The 18948-nt window shown below is 41.3% G+C and overlaps 1 protein-coding gene across 4 annotated transcripts in view; it reads left to right on the forward strand.

Annotated features, from left to right (window-relative positions):
- Positions 1-18948, forward strand: part of fermt2 (FERM domain containing kindlin 2) — a 132045-nt gene that overhangs the window by 47269 nt on the left and 65828 nt on the right. For all 4 annotated transcript variants that reach the window (XM_041213802.1, XM_041213803.1, XM_041213804.1 and 1 more), the window contains exons 3-4: positions 10467-10700; positions 17889-18029. In XM_041213802.1, the coding sequence (XP_041069736.1) occupies positions 10467-10700; positions 17889-18029 (375 nt within the window). The remainder of the gene's footprint in view (positions 1-10466; positions 10701-17888; positions 18030-18948) is intronic.

An 18948-nucleotide genomic window follows, 5' to 3' on the forward strand; every position in this document is an offset into this window, starting at 1 on the left:
GTAACAAGAAGAAGGTTGATGGTATGCTAACCTCTGCTTTTTGTTCTCTGTGGTGAGAGACTGCTACCTGATTGCAGCATCACATTTGGCTGTGGCATGCTAGCTGGAAGTTGCAATGTATGCACAGTGGTTGATGTGTTGACCAGCTGTACCATTATCATAGTTGGATAGAGGCTTCTCGGACTTCCGATTATTGCCTGGTACCACTTCCACTGGAGATGTCATGGTAATCTCATGGCCAGTGGGTGTTCTGACCATTGTGGACTTTTCAGGACCTGGAATGATAATGGACAAACCTCCACGAAGAGAGATCCAAGTCTGAATACCCCTTAGCATTTGAGCACAGGACCATGCTGTGCTCTGGAGGAAATTCCGGGCTACGCAGGCACCCCTGCTCGGAAGAGAGAAATACTGGTTACGGAAGACATACATCAGCTCAAAGAGCTGTTTACTGCCATTCTTAGGTGGTTCCAGGACTCCCCTTGCTACGTTAAGTGGAGTGTCGGTTGTTTGAAGTTGGAGGTCTTTGAGCAATGATCCCTTGTCTGGCAGAACTGGCATCTGAATCGAATCTATAATTTGTTAAATGACCATTTACCAGGATGTCAGCATTGCAAAATGAAAGAAGCACAATATTTGATCCCACCCAAGAAGCATGGCTGTGGGTCATCTGGGTTGTTGGCCTCGACCTCATGGACTGGTTTTGAGCTATCTATGCGGTGCTGGGATTTTGAGTTGCACATTTTACCAAATATCCCTGTCTGTTTGCATTGGAAGCATTGGCCAGTACTCTGCTGTGAGGGTGCTTCACACTGCAGCGCTGGCAAGGTCGCTCTGGTTTGTGGTTCAGGAATTGTTTTCCTTGCCTCTTTATGACCGTTTAAGCTGGACTGAGGGTTGGCTGCTGCCCCATATTGTTTTCTCTCCCCTTAGGATTGCACGTAGCTTGGGCAGTCTAACTAGCTGGAGTGCTTTGTCTAGGGTAAGATCACCTTTGGCTTGTAGGAGGTCAGAGTGAATTGTCTGCCACGCCCACCACAATATTTACACCTCTCTGCTGTCCAGTAGAGATCATTTAAGATGGTATCGACAAGTTTCCCAAGCAATTGGACCCTTGTTGAATTTAGCTCTTTGCAATTTTTAGTTGGATCGAAAGTTGAAATAAATATCAGGATTTTAAGACATCTTCAAATTTGACAGATGGTTCATCAATATCCTGTTGTGCAAGATGCTGTCTGCAGTTGGCCCTATTGAGTAAAGAAGTGTGTTTGCTTGTTCCACTTCTGATTTTGTTTTATTCAAACTTGAAGCAAAGCTATATCTTAAAAATATTTTCTTCCAAAGACTCCAATTTTGTGACTGGTCTGGGCTTTGGGTGAGTCCCAGTGGAGTTGCAAATGTGGAATAGTGATCCATGTTGAAGATTTTAAAAGTGAGGGTACAGTTTTAAGAGCTTTAAGAGCTTACAGGCTTCCAAGAAAGCATAAGCCATTCACTGCAGAACACTGGATTTCCTAGTTTACTGGTTTTGGTGGGCTTCGCAAAATGGCAGTAGCACACTTCGGGAAGAGGTTTCAAAAATGGCTGTATGGGTCGGCAGTCTGTCGACTTGATTTTAATCAGCAATGTAACCTTCCGAGTAGCAAGGCGTTTGAACCACAGGCTTGATGTTTAAGTATTTGGACAGTCGTGAAGTTCCTGAGAGTTGAGGTAAGTTAATTATTGAGGGCATGTGTTTGAGTCTGGTTTAACTCAAACGGTGCTTCTAACATAATTAGTAAAAGGGCTTCTCTGAACTGGCTGCAGCCTGGAAGTGAAAAGGATTTAGCTCCCCTTTACAAGTTATGAACTCTGCATGGTGAAGCTGTCTTCTGCTGCAGTAAAACTTCTGCCCTTATCTTCCAGGCTCTTCTCTCTGGATCTTTTTATGGCAAATTTTTTCAGCATCTGTAGCTTCAGAAGGGAGTTTCTTTCAGTTCAGAATCTGTTGAAAATGTTGTTTTTCTTATCGACACAGAAATGCTGAAAAACTGAGGATTTTTGATTCAGGGCTGCCACCATGTTGGGATGGTATTGGTTACCAAGCGTGTCTATTAAAGAAGTCTTCATAATCTCCTGGATGTTAACAGCAAGTCTTTATTAATTACTTGTAACTATACAAATTTACAGTAAAGGGCACAGGCATGGCGCTACCTCCATCCTAGGCCTTAACATGTCTCTGGCCAACACTGCGCTGACCCTAGGTCTAGGTTATGTGCCTCCTTATATCACTGTGGATGGTTCTGTACTCAGTCCCACATTAACCCTGTATGTGCCAGACCCTTCTATTACAGTTGGGCCTAGCCCTGAGGAACTCCTGCAATAGTGGGGAAAGTAGAATCTATAATTGTAAAAGAACAGAGGACAAATATTTGAATCTGTTTTAGGGAAGGATGGGAATGAACCAAGAGAATAACTCTTTCTCAAAACTTGCTCAAATACAATGAACTGAGTGACCTCCTGTGCTCTTAACTTTTGGTCATGTATGTGAGTGAATAAAAGAGACCAAGTGGGTTTCCACAGCAAGTATATAGGCAGCAGAAAAAAGGAGACCAGTTGGTGCAAAGCCAAATTTAAAAATGAGAAAATCATCATCAGCGTTAGATTCAGGGACTTATCCTGAAACATGTACTACAAACACAGCACAATAAAGTGGTCTCTTTTCAAATGGACTTTTAGTAGTACAAATTGTATAAGAGGTGCATTTTTTTTCCCATGTATATTCCTAAACCTTATGTTCTGTTTCTGGAATGCATTAATGTGGCTACACTGTATCATATACATTTGCCTCCATCAGATTCAAAAGTTATTATTTGACCAGTATCGCATTTCTATGTAGTGCAAGTTATCCTCAGTTTTTGAGAATGAAAACTTCTTTATTCAAGTCGAGCCTATTCGCACTTTAGCCACTGATGTTTGATGCACTACTAAAGTAGGCTGCGGTTATTTTTTTAAAAAGGGACACCACATTTACAAACACCGAGCAAACACATGGTTGATCTACCTCTAATTGTTTGTGTGGTTTCATACACATTTAATCTCAAACAGCTGTTCTTCAGGGTACAGTTTTCATAAGTCACTTTGACATTATTGAAATACAATAAAAGCAGCTTTGTGATATTTATTGTACTGTGTTTGCAGTACATGTTTCAGGATAAGTCCCTGAATCTAATGCTGATGATGATTTTCTCTCATTTTTAAATTTGGCTTTGCACCAACTGGTCTCGTTTTTTTCTGCTGCCTATATACTTGCTGTGGAAACGTACTGGTATTTAGTTGAAAAATGGTGATATTTGTGGTATTATTGAGAAAGGAGGTGGCTTCTCTCAATTTAATTTGAAGTACAGGGTATGAATTTGATTCTGAAAAGTTATGATTTCAATTAAACTGACTCTCCATGCTAGCCATTATGTAATGAGATGCTGTAGAGTGGGGTCAACTCCCATTCTGGAAGGGTGATCTTTGGAGACTTGTTTTTTGCCCTGCACAGGTGGCAATAAATGGAATAACTCCCACTCCTTTCAGAAAAAGAAAACCTAAATCCATAACTGCCTTTGTGGACCAGAGCAAATAGCAATTGATGCAAAGTAACCTTTCCCTCCAAATTTCAATTGACTTTACTGGGGATGTCCAGCAGTTCACCAGCCTAATTTAGAGAAGCCCAACATCAGATATGCCCTGTGCCTGCCCATTTCTGTGCATGCTTTGTTACCTATGCCCACTTTGGTTCATGCCAGCCTGTTGTCAATTTCCAGTCTCTAATGTCCTGTGGTTATTGATCACCAGAAGTTCACTTTGAGTTATTCTGACTTTAACTGTTGTGAATCACTGTATATGCACTTGCCTAAACCAATAGGAAACAATGTACCTGGTCACAATTATTGTATTATTTACAAGAATCTAGTGTTGGACCCAAGCACTACATTCATATAATTTGTTTTCCCTGCAGCTGGATTCAATGTATTTGCTGTATAAAGGTGTATTAAGCTCCCTTAGGTGCAGTGTAACCTCGAGGATCATTGCCTAAGGCATTCTTTGCATCAGAATGAATAAGCCTCTTTCTGATTCTTGAAAACTATTGGTATTTTAATTTTTTTTTAAATATGCTTTTTTATTGTATGTGTTTTTAAATGCTCGGCCAGCATTTATTGCCTATCCCTAATTGCCCTTGTTCAGGCATTTAAGAGTCATTGCTGTGGGTCTGGAGTCACATGTAGGCCAGATCAGATAAGGATGGCAGATGTCCTTCCTTAAAGGACATTAGTGAACCAGCTGGGTTTTTACAACAATCAACAATAGTTTAATTCCAGATTTTTATTGAACTCTAATTCTAATTCGTAGTGGGATTCAAAACCGGGTCCTCGGAGCATTACCCTGGGTCTCTGGATTACGAGTCCAGCAACAATACCACTACACCATTGCCTCCCTCACGAGTTGTACTTTGGCAAATATTTTCACTTGCCCAGCATATTCCAGTGATCCAAGTAATACTGCAAAATGGAGGGAGACCTGGAAGGGAAACAAACCTTGAACATTGTTGACCCTTTGCCAATGATGAGTAGATTCTCAAAATCTTGCTGTTTCATGTTCTCTATAATGTTGTAGTCTTGCTTTTATTTCTATTAGTTTACAGGCTTTTAGAATACATCTGCCATTTGTAATGTAGGTAAGGAATTGATACAGTTTACAAAGAAATATCAAATTGCTTGCTTTGGGAGGGATGTTGTGCCAACCACATGACCACAAATGTGAATTGGGATATTAAGTTGAGCAAGAGCAAAATATATCAAGTATGTTAAATGCACAAAGACTGAGGTGTGTGTGTGTGTGTGTGTGATATTGCTTCCCTTAATTTCAGCTGCTTTCTTTGGTGATTTTTACCCCCAGAAAAAGGTTTTTAATACTTGAAATACATAAAAACGTTTGGGCTTGATTTCTATTTTTTTTTCTGTTTAATTTTTGAATTCCTTAGCGGTGCTACTCTTTTTTACTTGCATTTTGTTCCGCAATTTACTGCTGTTCTTTTAGTCATCGCACTCATGGGACTGAATTTTATGGGGTCTGAAGAGTGGGGGGTGGGGGGGGGGGTGGTGGCGGGAGGGCTGAAAAATTCCAGTACCATGGCATTCTGCTAGTGACTAGGAAGGTGAAGGATGGCCATCCTGCACAGAGGCCAACTGTACAACTTAAGTGGCAAATTAAGAGCTTTTACCAGTGGCGGGTGGGCCCTGGCAGGTTTATGTGGGGGTCCACCTAATCAGGAACTCTGTGACCTATGGAAAGGCCCCCACAGCAGCACCCACCCTCTACTGGCCCTGGCGATCCTTACCTCACTTACCTTGGTTCCAGGGCAGTGTCCATTGTGCTACTCTGAGCTGGGTACAGTCCATCATTTCTAGTGAAGAGACAGCACCTTATCCCTTTAAAGGGGCAAGAAGCCCTGACGGCAGCTCATTAGCTGCCTGATTGGCACAGAATTTAATCAGGGCTCCCGGAAATTGCTGAGGCAGTTTGTCCCTGGCTTTCTGGCCTGTCACTGTGGCCACTGCTGCCCCAATACACTCAGTCCATGCATTCTGAAACACTCTCCCCTGTTACCTCGTTCTCCCTTTATGAAGCCTTCTGTTTGACTTGATTTTTGAACAACATTCCCTAAACCTTTTCTTATTTTTACTGTTTTGCTCGGCATTCACTTTTTTCCCCCCTTCTGTTCCAAGATTTTCTGTATGTGAGAACGGGTGGAAAAATGTAGTTTGTTGCATAGCTGCTGCCTGAAAAACTGGCAGATAAATTTCTGTTAAACACATGGACTTACTTCCCTGCTTATATCAGGCAATGTGTGCATAGTAAAATGGTGTTTATTATGCATACTCCCATCTGCTACGCAGGTGTTGTTAGAGGAAACTTCTTAATGAAGGTTGTGATTCTTCTATTTTTGGTGGGGAGGAGACTTTCTGTGTTTGAAAATCACTTACAATTTAAAAGTTCCAGAGAGTTTACTTGTTTGGTTTTATCTTTGAACACTTGAGTAACGGTCCCTTTCTGAATACTTCTCAAAACTTGATTTAATTGTCTTTAAATATACTGTAGTCCTTAAGTGTGTTTGAAATACATGAATTAGATTCTTGCCTAACAGAGCAGTTTGGGTGCAAAGGAGGCTGAAGGTCAAGATAAGAGGCCAGAGGTTGGCTGAGAATAAGAGAATGCCTAGAGATGATAAATGATTTATAATTAAAATGTTTGAAAATACGTTTCCCTTATGTGTTAAGTATTAATTGCTGTAATGACCTTCCTTCCAACAGAAAAACAAAATGGTGATGGAATTGGAAAACCTCAAAGTAGAAAATTGGTGCACAGCGCCACCTGGTGACAAGCCTATAACTACAGCATTATGTTAGCATTACGGCTACTGTTTACATTAATTCAATTGTAAATTTTACATAGCTTCATTTTTAAATGTTGACAAAGCATCACAGATTATGACACTAGAAGCACTTTAGATGGACAAAATTAGTGCAGATGCATTATTTTTAATATACTAATCAATCTGTTGGGTTACATATAGAGTGGTGACTGTGTTGGAGTTTAGTGAAAGGTATAATCTAATCAGAGCACACTGCATGGACATGGACTGCTTCACTACCTGAGGAGTTGCGAATAGGGCTGAGCATTGTGCAACCATCAGTGAGCATCACTGTTTCTGACCTTAAGATGAAGGGAGGGTCATTAATGAAACGGCTGAAGATGATGTTTGGGCCAAGGACACACTCTGACAAACTCTTGCAGCAATGGCCTGGGGCTAAGATGCTTGGCTCAGAACAACCACAAATGTCTTTCTTTGTGCTGTGTGTGACTCCAACCAGGAGTTTTCCCTGATTCCTATTGATTGATTTTGCTAGGGCTCCTTGATGCTACGCTCTGTTAAATGCTGCTTTGATGTCAAGGGTAGTAGTCACTGTCTCCTCACCTCTGGAATTCAGCTCTTCTGTCCATGTTTGGACCAAAGCAGTAATGAGATCTGGAGCTTAAATTGCCCTGGCAGAACCTTTTTGTGGATCTCTGCTGCCCTTTTGCTTGGACTCTGTGGCCTCTGAGTTGGGAACATACCCCCACTGAGAGAGCACAGAGTATATTAATTTTAATAATTGTGATGCCTTGGTTTGTTTCTAAATCTTTATTATAATTAATCTCCTAAAATCCAGCACAAAATGTAGTTGAAAATAGCAAGTCTGATTAACTTTATTGTAGACATAATGTAGAGCTGGCTAATTTAAATGGAGTGAACTGTGTAGAAGTCCATTGTTTGGGAATGATCCTTAAGAGGAAACTTGCCAGGATGGCCCAATCCCACATCTGGTTTCATTCATGATTATTAAAATTAATTTTATTTAAAAAAAAAAATCAGATATTTGGTGGGGAGTTGGGTGGTAAATAAGCAAACATTGTACAGTACTTTGAAAGCAATGTCAAACATTTCAGCACTAAAATAAGATGGCTTTTGAACACTGGTCCTGAAGCAACTACTACATTTTAAGCTGGATGGCAATTGTGTTGGAGGCTGGTTGCAGTGGTCAGAAGTTGGAAAAACTGGATGGACAGATTATAGACATCAGCAAATGTGCAGATGATTGGCATACAACTAAATCTTCAGAGCCACAAGAACAGCAAGGTTTCCTAAAGGTTTGTGGCTTGCCAAGGTTTTGAATTTTAAGAACATACGAATCAGGAGCAGGAGTAGGCCACTCGGACCTTAGAGCCTGCTCCACCATTCAATATGATCATGGCTGATCTGAGTGTAACCTCAGCTCCACTTTCCTGACTATCCTTGATAACCTTTCACCCCTTGTTAATCAAGAATCTTTCTACCTCTGCCTTAAAAACATTCAAAGACTTTGCTTCCACTGCCCTTTTGGGGAAGAGTTTCAAAGGGTCGTAAGTCTTTGGGAGAAAAAATTTCTCCTCATCTGTCTTAAAATGGGCAACCCCTTATTTTTAAACAGCAGCTCCTAGTTCTAAATTGTCCCACGAGGAAACATCCTTTCCACATCCCCCCTGTCAAGACCCCTCAAGACTCTTTTTTTATCTTTCAGTCAAGTTGTCTCTTACTCATCTAAATTCCATCGTATACAAGCCTAGCCTGTCCAACCTGTCCCCATAAAACCACCCTACTATTCCAGATATGGGTCTAGTGTCAGGGGGCTAAGACCTCACTCTATATTTTTATAACATATTTATATATATATCAGCATGGCTAAGTTATAAAATCTTTTAAAACTGGACAAAGGCTTCAAAATTACTCGAGCCATTGCTGGCTGTGACTCAAACAAAATGAACTTTCAGGCATTCAGAACAGCTACCACCTTGTTAAACCAAAAGAGGCACTAATGACACCTGTGGCTGTAGAGATCAAATCCAAGACAATTCCACAAAGGTCATTTACATTTCTAAGACCAGGCCCAGCCTGGCCAGTGGAGACTACCAGTCAGCGAGGACAAAGGACCCTGAAACCCTGTTTTGAATTTATTAATGGTAATGTTTCAACCTCAAGAATCCAGACTAAGGAATATGCATTCTTTGTCCAAGCCAAAGTGGAGAGGTGGGAGTCACGTGCCCCCCCCTTCAAAGTTCCTGGAACCTGTAATATTGCTTTGAGAAGCCCAGACTGCCATTTTTCTATCAACCAAGCAGCAACTCAGGATGAGGGCTTGGTCCAGGTGAATGCCTGGCCCCCATCTACACTGTTTCCATTGGAGCCTTTGAGCTTCTGTGCCAGTGCTGACGAGGCTTAATTCATTTCTACGTAGCCATCTCATTGTGGCAGCCATCTGTACTGGAAGATTGAATTATCCAGCATCAGTCTTAAGCCTGCCACCTCTGAAAGAATACACCATTGGACTTTGATTCTGGACTCGCGTGAAACAATAATTATTTTCTTTGCCCTGTACCTCTTCTTTATCCCTCTTTAACTGCATAAATGAAAAGTGTTTGGGGGGAGGGGGGGTGGGGGGCACATTGCAAACCCTCTTTGAGTGTAAAATAACCTACCCCTCTAATTTTAACTCTGTCCTGGGTTTGCTGTGGAGTTGTTAATAGAAATTGGATCACATCAAAATTTAGGCATTGGGGAAAATATGCCCCATTTATAAAAGGTGGGGAAATCAAAACACCTTTCTCTTTATGGATGGGTGGCGAGAGGAGAAACCAGGGCTTTTTAAATTAATTCTCCCCTCCTATCGTAACACTAGTTTAACTTCTCTGAACTGCTTCAAATGCATTTACTTGGGCTAATTTTGGGTTAATGTATTAACTGAAATCTGCATATTAGTGAAGAATTAGTTAAAATGGAATACACAAACGACCTGATAATGATTGAATCCTGATCTGCTGAATGTGTTGGCAAAAGAGCACCTGGGACTCTGGGTGGGGTTGGGAGGTGGGGGTTAAAGTGAATATGCGTGGCAAGATTGTGTAGGAAGAGAAATGGCTGCGCTGCTCGTGAGAAGCTTTGAAATTTTAAGTGAGAAATGAGTAATTTTCTTACTCCAGAACCATTGACCAGGCAGGGTTTGTTTACTCTGACCCGGTTTACTGCTGAGAGCACAAACGTGTGATGTGTGATGATGTGTGTTGGGACATAAATGGAATTCCAGAAGCAAGCAGCTTGTTTGAAACCACTGAACTGTGTTGATTCATATCCTTATGTGTGAATATGATTTTATGCACCACTAATTTTATCCTGTGTTTTAAATTCTGGAAAAACTTGATCACAAACTTTTCTGTTTGGAAGAACTCCCATACAAATATTGATTTTGGTGTTGGGGACTCCTTGTTCTAGCTTCCAAAAGAGTGTTAGCATTGTAAAATGCCCCACCCTCTTTTTCCATAGCCAATAAATACTAGATTTGATCTCCCTGGCTGTCTCGCTGTGTCTCAAAGTCAGTGACCTCCATTTGAAAGCCTATGCTATCATATCTGACTGGATTCTGTCACTTAGGGCAAAGTGAATCTGCATTTTGATGGCGTTTTTGTTACAATTTATGCTGTCTGTTTTCTGTCCATCTGACCCACTCCTGGTGGTTGGAAAAGATGCCAGCTGCCTGGTGGCTTCAGAGACAGCATTTTACGTTTGCTGCTGAAATTTTGTATCCAAGCATATGGCCACAGCCCCCTTTGTTAGGTAGATCTTGGTGTCTCGAATGCTGCCTGAACGTGCAGTAAGTTAAATACTCCATTATAGTTGGCATACAAACTACAACAGCAGCAATAACTTGTGTTACGTAACACCTATCCCAAAGTGTTTTGGAGGGAGAATTGCTTTAAATAGATGGTGTACAAAGCAATTATTTTTATTGCACTGTTTCCCTGCACCTGTGCCCTATGACTTTTTTGAATCATTTGATCTAACTAGCAAATTATTTTCTTTGTAGATGTGAAGAAAGACTGGTCAGATCATGCTTTGTGGTGGGAGAAGAAAAAAACTTGGCTCCTGAAAACTCACTGGACCTTGGATAAGTATGGTGTGCAAGCTGATGCCAAACTGATGTTCACACCTCAGCATAAGGTACTTCGTCTCCAGCTGCCCAATATGAAGACTGTGAAGGTGAAGGTCAACTTCTCGGACAGGGTCTTCAAGGCAGTCTCTGACATCTCCAAGACATTCAGTGAGTATCAGTGTTATAGTCCCTGTTTGTATACTTTCTATGGTTTTTGGCAAGTAACCTAACAGTAAAGTAAAAGCAAAATACTGCAGATGCTGGAAATCTGAAACAAAAATTGCTGGAAAAAAGGGCTGATAACATCTGTGGAGAGGAAGACAGTTTTTCCAGCAATTTTTGTTTTTGAACCTAACAGTAAAGATTATGCACTGAGGATAATGGTAAGGCTATCAGCACTTGCTGCTACTGCAGTAAATGGGACAGCAGCTATAAAATTCAGCTGCATGTTTCTTAGAGTTTCAGTGCTGCGTATTGTGATCTGGTTTCAAAATAGGATCCGTGCTGTGTGCACATTTCGACATGGCCCGCACTGTTGGGGAGGCTCACCACCACCTTCTCAAGTGAAATTAGGGATGGGCAATGAATGCTGGTCTAGTTACGAAGCCCACATCCTGTGAAAAATAAATGAAAAAACCATGGATATTAGGACTCTGTGCCAGAAATTTACAGAACAGATAGATTGTGACGTCAGACAAGATGACGCAATGATTTGATACCAGCACTGCTATTTGACCTCTTTGGAACCTCCCCACTGGAGCTACTTAAAGGAATCATCAGCCACTCTCAAGTTCGTTGCTGATTAACTTGCTGATCTGTTGGAGTTTCTAGAAGCACTTGGTAGTTTGTAGAGCGTTTGATGAAGAAGTCAACAAGAAGTGCCACACGTGGGGAAGGCCTTGGTTCTGACTCCAAGGATTCTAGTTAGGACACTTGCTGCCAGTCATGGGTTCTATCATTACCACCCCCTAGGCCTGCAACATGAAAGGGAGGTGGAGCAGAAACAGCACATCGGAGGATGGGCTGCTCAGAGTGAGCAGGACTCTCAGCAGGAAACCACTGGCCTTCTGGGAGCATTTCTGTTACTCCAAGCTAAACTGGGAGCAGTGTGTGCTTCATCTGTATTTTATATGAATGCACGAATTAGGAGCAGGAGTAGGCCACTCAGTCCCTCAAGCCTACACCGCCATTCAATAAGATCATGGCTGATCTGAATGTAACATCAATCCCACATTCCTGCCTACCCCTGATAACTTCACCCCCTTATTAATCAAGAATCTATCTATCTCTGCCTTAAAAATACTCAAAAGACTCTGCTTCCACCAGCTTTTGAGGAAGAGAGTTCCAAAGGCACTCAACCCTCAGAAAAAATTTCTCCTCATCTGTCTTAAGTGAGCAACCCCTTATTTTTAAACAGCGACCCCTAGTTCTAGATTCTTCCACAAGAGGAAACATCATCTCTACATCCACCCTGTCAAAACCCCTCAAGATCCTAAAGGTTTGAATTGAGTCACCTCTTACTCTTCTAAATTCCAGTAGATACAAGCCTAACCTGTCCAGCCTTTCTTCATAAGACAATCCACCCATTCCTGGCATTAACCTAGTAAGCCTTCTCTGAAGGAGCTGATCACAGAAATCTGCCGTCTCTTGCAACCAGGCCTGTGGTGTCCGAGCAGGGCAAGGAAGGACAATACTGCCAGTGACGGTGAAGGTGAGCATAGTCATGAATTCCTTCATGTTGGGATCCTTCCAGGCTGGAGTAGGCAACATCGCAAATATCTCTCCGTTCACTGCTCATGTTGCATCATGGAGATGATAGGTGATGCCAGGAGAGTTCATTGTCTTTGCGAACAAATAGAAGCAGGCAGAGTGTGCACATGGCTTTGCCAGGATAGTGGGCTAGCCCGTGGTGCAGGGTGCTGTTGACTGCATACATGTGGCTTTGTAGGAACCATATCTAAATGCTGAGATATACCCCAACTGCAAAGTTTACCACATGCTGAACATGCACCTGGTTTGCAATCATGCTCAGCACATCATGCTGGTTAATGCCCACTATCCTAGCAGATGTTGTGATGCTTTCATTCTGAATCAGTTTGTGTCCACTCAGTATTTGAGCCACCTCATCAAACCAGAGGGTGTCTGTTGGGCAACCAGAGCTATCCACTTAACATCTGGCTCAGGACTCTGCTGTGCAATCCAACCGCATGTGGCCAGCTTGTATGTAATGAGAGCCACGTGGCCGTGTTTAACATGGAGCAGACTATTGAGGTTCTTGGGCAATGGTTCTATTGCCTGAACTGCTCTGGAAGAGCCCTGCAGTATTCATTATAGTGAGCAGGAGAAGGAAGGGAAGAGATACCCAACGAGATACCGTTCTGGCTTGGCTTTCTGTGATTTGACTGCAGTTCCACTGTGCAGTACTTGAAATCAACACAGTTGGATGCCTTGCCTTCCATCTTACTGATCACTACAGATTTTTGGCCAGAATTCTGAAATATAAGCCAACAACACAACAACCATTCAAAACTAAGTTAATCAAACAAGCCACCTAATATTTAAAATAAAAACAACTTTGGAACATTTCCTTAATTCATGTCTTGTGGGTGCCTAGTGGCTGCAGTATGGCTGGTGGAAGGCTGCTGATTTTCAGTAGGAGTAACTGCAGATAACCTTGCAAGATGCTCACGAGTAGCTCTGGGCCTAGAAATCCCAACTTAGGACTGCACTGCCTTGGCATGGGTGGCAGCAGTTTGGGTTGGCAGGCTGACGGGCAACAGCAAAGGCACTGGTGAAGTGGCATCGATGGGAGGAGTAAATCTGTCATCCTAAAAAAGGACACCAGGTTCGTTCTCCACAGAACTACGAAAACCTCATTTGATGCAATCTTAATAATCCGTTGGAGGACAGATTGCTCGGCTGAGACCCTGCAAACCTCTTTGAGAACTGGTTTTTGCAGTCATAATGGCAGCAATCTGAGCCAATATCACGATAAACTGAGATTTCATCACCTCAGTCTATGCTTCCACTGTTGCCCTTGGGCGTCTGCTTTAGCTGCAGCAGAAGCTGAGACATCAGTTGTCAGACACTGTATCAAGGTTGGGTCCACAAGTGCTGTCGTGGAATTAGCCACCATTTCCAAACTGGAAGGAATGAGCTCCAAGCTCTGTGCCAAACCCTGCACCGAATTGGTGCTGGACCTCTCCATACCCCTGGACAGCAACAACAGATTTTATGGCAGACCTGCATATGCACCAAGCATTTCATTGTGCGTGCCCTTCATCCTTTTCTCTATATTACCCCATTAATGTGCTCATCCGTGTCCTCTGCAGCAGAATTTGGTAATAAACCTTTCCTGTTTTCAGGCCTTTTCCAGTCAATCCCCCAGTAATTTCCAGCAACTCCACTTGCATGATTAAATGCGGAAATGGGGAAGTTGCTTTTTGAGTTGCATGCTTTTTCTGTGACTGAGAAGATTGGTATGAAAATGTACAATGGCATAAAGCTGACTAAATACACCAGAAAGTATGTGAACTTTTAATGGCATGGTAAGGAATTTAGTTTGCTACCAAAACCTCCTCTGCTACTGAATATATATATTTTTTTATAAATCTGGATTCTGATTCCTTCAGGATCCCATTATGATTGAAGATGTTCAAAAGAAAACTTTAAATTTTCCTCTTATCTCTGTGCATCCCATATCTCTTCCCTCTCTTTTATTTGACAGAAAATTTGATTCCAACGTGCACTCTGCATATCTCAGCAGTCATGATTCTTTGTTCAGTCTGAGGAGAGACAACATTGTTTTCCATTTTACAAAGGTCCCAGTTCCCTTGCAAGAAGGCATTGTGCTGTTTTGGCACTCTAATTGCTGCAGATTGCAACATAAAAGCCCACAAAATCTGTGGGCAAGAGGGTAATGGCGAATGCTGTTTGTTCACAGCTGGCCACAAAATCTGGGCCCCCATGTCTAAACATTTACCAGAACAGGATTTGGAAAGTGATTCTGGCCTTTGGGGCAAATTGCCCCCAGTCAGCATCTGTTAAGACACGATCTCAACTTTAGAAAATTTAATTGAACAAAAACAAATGGAAATCAATTGATTTTAAGCTTCTTTTGATTGTGGCCTTTCATTTTTTTTGCAGCTTAGGTAAAATTGGAAGGGCCTCCTTCTAATTCCATGGGCAGAATATTGCACTTGGGTGGGCGTGCATGCGCCCGACCCGAAATGAGCATAAAATGCCATCAGGTGTGTGCGATATTTCGGTTGGCAGGCGCATGCAGGAGTTGGCAGCGCGCCCACTGACAAGTGGCCTATTAAGGCCCTTAATGAAGCCCCACCACCCCCCTCCCTCACCTTAAACCAGCTTATATTTCACCCTTCTCCTAACATTCACTCCTTTCTGTTGAAAGGTCATGAGGACTCGAAACATCAACTCTTCTTCTCCGCTGATGCTGCCAGACCTGCTGAGTTTTTCCAGGTTATTCTGTTTTTGTTTTGTCCTTAATGAAGTAATTGTTTCAAATTTTTCGCTGCCTGTCCAATCGTTTGGTTGGTGGGTGGGTAAAAAGGCCAAAGCAGCCTTTTGCATTTCCATTGGTGGAATGAGGCTTAGATCAGTGATTTTTGAACAAAAGAAAATCAAACCTTTTTCGCTCATCTTGAACATGGCCCCTGCTCATGTGGCAGTCACATGAGGGGATGTGTTTTTTAACATTTTTAATATCTTTTTTTATTTGGAAAATTTTCAGCTCCCTGAGGCAGCTCTGTGCCTCAGGGAGCTTTTAATGTGCACGCTTGCGCTCCTCCCACCCCCACTCTGGCAGCACTGAGCGCTGTAGCACGTTTCATGCTGGCTGGCCATTAATTGGCCAGCCAATGTGAAATCGCGGGCGGGGCACAATTGTGGGCAGTGGTTTCCCGACCGCTCCCAAGCCCGCCCGCCCAACCAACCACTGGAAAATCCTAGCCCGTAAGTAGATTAATTGAACAAAAATGTCAAACCAGAGGTCAAATTTTGTGTTGTTCTAAAATGGCTTCAAGGATCAGAATGACCCTCGGTGAAAAAGGAGCTCTGGATGACAATGAACTGAGAAACTCCACGTACAGAACATGTACTGAAGTCACATCCCAGTGGCAGGACTTTAGAAATGGACATGATTCTAGGTGAAAGTGGAAAACAATGAACACTCAAGGGGTACAGCCAATCCTAGGATGTTTGCCTCATTGGGTTTACTGTACAAAATAATGAATTTTGAAAATTTTATGGATTTTACTGTGTTCAAAATTCATTAATGTAATCTTCACCATGGTCATGTTTAACTTCTGCGCGTCAATCAATCTTAAATTCAGTCCCTCCAGTTGAAGTTTTTTAAAAAAGTGTGCAACTCATGTCAACAGTAGATTTTTACAGTCATATGCTCGAATCAGTTGCACCATTTGATACTACACAAATCCTAAAAACAGATTTAACAAGAATGACTTAACCTTCATGTTGCTTTGGGGGGGAAAAAAAGCTGCATATCAGAAATATGGAGGAGGAAATAAATTTCAACACTTTGTTAGCACTGCTTGATTGCAACTCTCAATACAATCTACAGATGTTTTAAATACCGTGGTGCACTTAGTAAATTGTAAAAAAAAAACAAGCTGTCAGCAATGCGAGAGGATTAAGACTGTTTACATGGTCAAATTAATTCCTGATATCTAGGATTTAAGTGTTAGCAAATTTGTTTTCAATTTTGGTTACAGTTGAAATACAATGTTACTGATTATCTGAATTTGCTATAATTTTAAATATGGCATGAATTAATAGACATGCTTTATGGTTACTACCAACATGATGAAATTTGATAAATTGGATCAAAGGTCATATGTTCAGTGTCCACGTCTACACACAGGCAAGAGTTGACAACCCTATCCACATCAGCTTCCCAATCTCATTTTGTAGCTTTTTCTCTGTTGGCTTTTAATACCTTCCTTGAAGTGTTAATCTAATTTCCTCATAAATGTTGTGATTAACTTGACATGATGGCCACTTAAGTATTACTAAAATATGGAACTCATTAACTTTTCATAAAATGTTCTTTGACGAGACCTGCTTTAAACATGGGGCAGAGTTAGTTGATTGCTTAAAATTCAAAGTAGCATTGAGATATCTCCCTTTGGGGAAGAATGAAATCTAGAATATTTCCTCCTGAAATACAAGATTAGAAAGAAGTAGATGATTTAAAATCTTCATGACCCAATGGAATGTTGTTTATAATTCAATATTAAATATGGTCCTAATTATACTTTTATCATCAACTATCTTATCTTCTCTTGCTATTTTTTCCCCTCCTTCCAATTTGGTTTCTCTCCTCTGCTCATGAAGGTGAGTTTATTCCTAGAACTCCCTCCTTAAACCTCTGCGACTTGACCTCACTCTCCTCCTTTTTAAGATGCTCCTTGAAACCTGCCCCTTTGACCATGTTTTTGGTCATTTGCTTCAATTTCTCCTTGTGTGGCTCAGGGTCAGATTTTGTTTGAAATGCCTTGGGAACTTTTTTTATTCTGTTAGAGTTGGGTTATTTCCACTATCTGCCTTGCTTCGATACCTTGCATTACCTATTGTATCAGTTATATTTATGTCAGCTCTGATAGTGTGGCAGATTATTCAACTGTGGGAGCTTCAGATGAGTCCAGGTCCTCTCCTTGCCCAACATTTCCTTGTGTAATATTCATGGATGTTATTGGGTAGCAATCAAGGAAGGGGTCCTGCTGATTTTTCCAACATCCAAGTGTGCTGAGATGAGTTGAGCTGCCTCCCTTCCTCCGCTAAATTTACTGAGATCTTTTTGATTTGGGGGTAAATTGTTTTTTGCTGCAGCAACCACACATTGAAAGTCCACTGCTGTATTCCAATAATATAACTCCCCCAAATTATTCAATTTCCACAATTGTCATAGTATAATTTCAAAGGCTTGTAATTCAAATGACATTCTGATTTTTTTTAAGCGCACATTATGATTCAGTTTGTTTTATAAACGCAATGAACTAAATTGAATCTGTAACACAGAAATGTAAGGACATGCTTTTCCATTGGACTGAACTCAAATCCAGGCCTCTTGGTGAAAAAACAGCACTATAACCCTATAGTGCCACTTTATTGCTCACTTGGAGATGTTTTCAAATATGTCAAACTCCAAATGTGTTTAAAAATGATATGCAGACTTGATATCGGCATGATATCCTTGTGGCTCGTTGCTCGTTGACACCTTGCTTGACAGCCTTCATTATCAGAGGGTGAGCATTGTTTGTTGCTAATTTACTTGTTTGAATGTCTTGTCAACTCCTGATTATGATCTTCTAACAGATATAAGGCATCCTGAAGAACTCTCACTCCTGAGGAAACCTAAAGATCCAACAAAGAAGAAAAAACGAAAAGTTGAAGATAAAGACCTAGGTGAAGATGATGCATTGGAGTTGGAGGGACCTTTAATTACTCCAGGATCAGGTCTGTAAAAATGTGCTCTCTGCAAAATAAAAAAGAAAAATGTGCTGTTGGGGGAGAAAAAAAATATGAATAGTGACCTTTCAGTCTGATTGACCAAGGCTTCATTCTTCCTCATCCGCAAGATATGCGCCAGAATTTAGATGCCACCTTCTATTCTACCAATGGCTTATGAATCAAAGCATTATATGTAATCTGTCATACTACACCAGAGGGAAGCTATATGTGGCATGCAATACTTGTATTCCACGAACGCTGTACAAATATCACTTTTCATAGGCCTTTGTGTGTGCTCTAATACTTATGATTAGCTGCAGGGAAGCAGAGAAAAAAAGGAATTAGGGCGAATCCTAGTAAAATGCATAACTAGCTTATTTTCATTTTTAAGAAAACTAAACTTGTGCTTGAACCAATTTGTTTTTCTCAGGCAATCTGAATTAAGTTTGAATTTGCAAACTGATCCATTTTTAAAATAGAAATCCAATGTGTAACTTTGACCTTTTGCAGAGCAGTGGATCCTCAGAAAAAGGGATTAATTTGCTTCTTAGGTATTTATTACTCCACATTGACAGGGAAATAGAACCTGGCATTCTACATTACACATATAAACTCAGATCATTTATAGTATCACTTCATCAGAGACTACAAAACTGTGTAAAGATTAGCTCCATTTCTGACTTTCTACATGTGTGACCACTGTTTCAGCTGACATATGGCAACTTGAAGCCTTGCCATAGTGTCTTGCAGCTCTGCACAGAGTTGTTATACGAGAAGTCACAAAGGAACTGAAAAGCCACCTTAAAATCCTCCTCCTGAAGTTCTTCGCGTACCACTGCATACACCAGGGGAGCCCAGATAACTTCTAGATTCCGGCTCCAAAATAGCATCTGCATTGCTCACGCAACACAATCTTCATGTGTAA

Source organism: Carcharodon carcharias, chromosome 20 (genome assembly GCF_017639515.1).
Source record: "Carcharodon carcharias isolate sCarCar2 chromosome 20, sCarCar2.pri, whole genome shotgun sequence".
Taxonomy (NCBI): Eukaryota; Metazoa; Chordata; class Chondrichthyes; order Lamniformes; family Lamnidae; genus Carcharodon; species Carcharodon carcharias.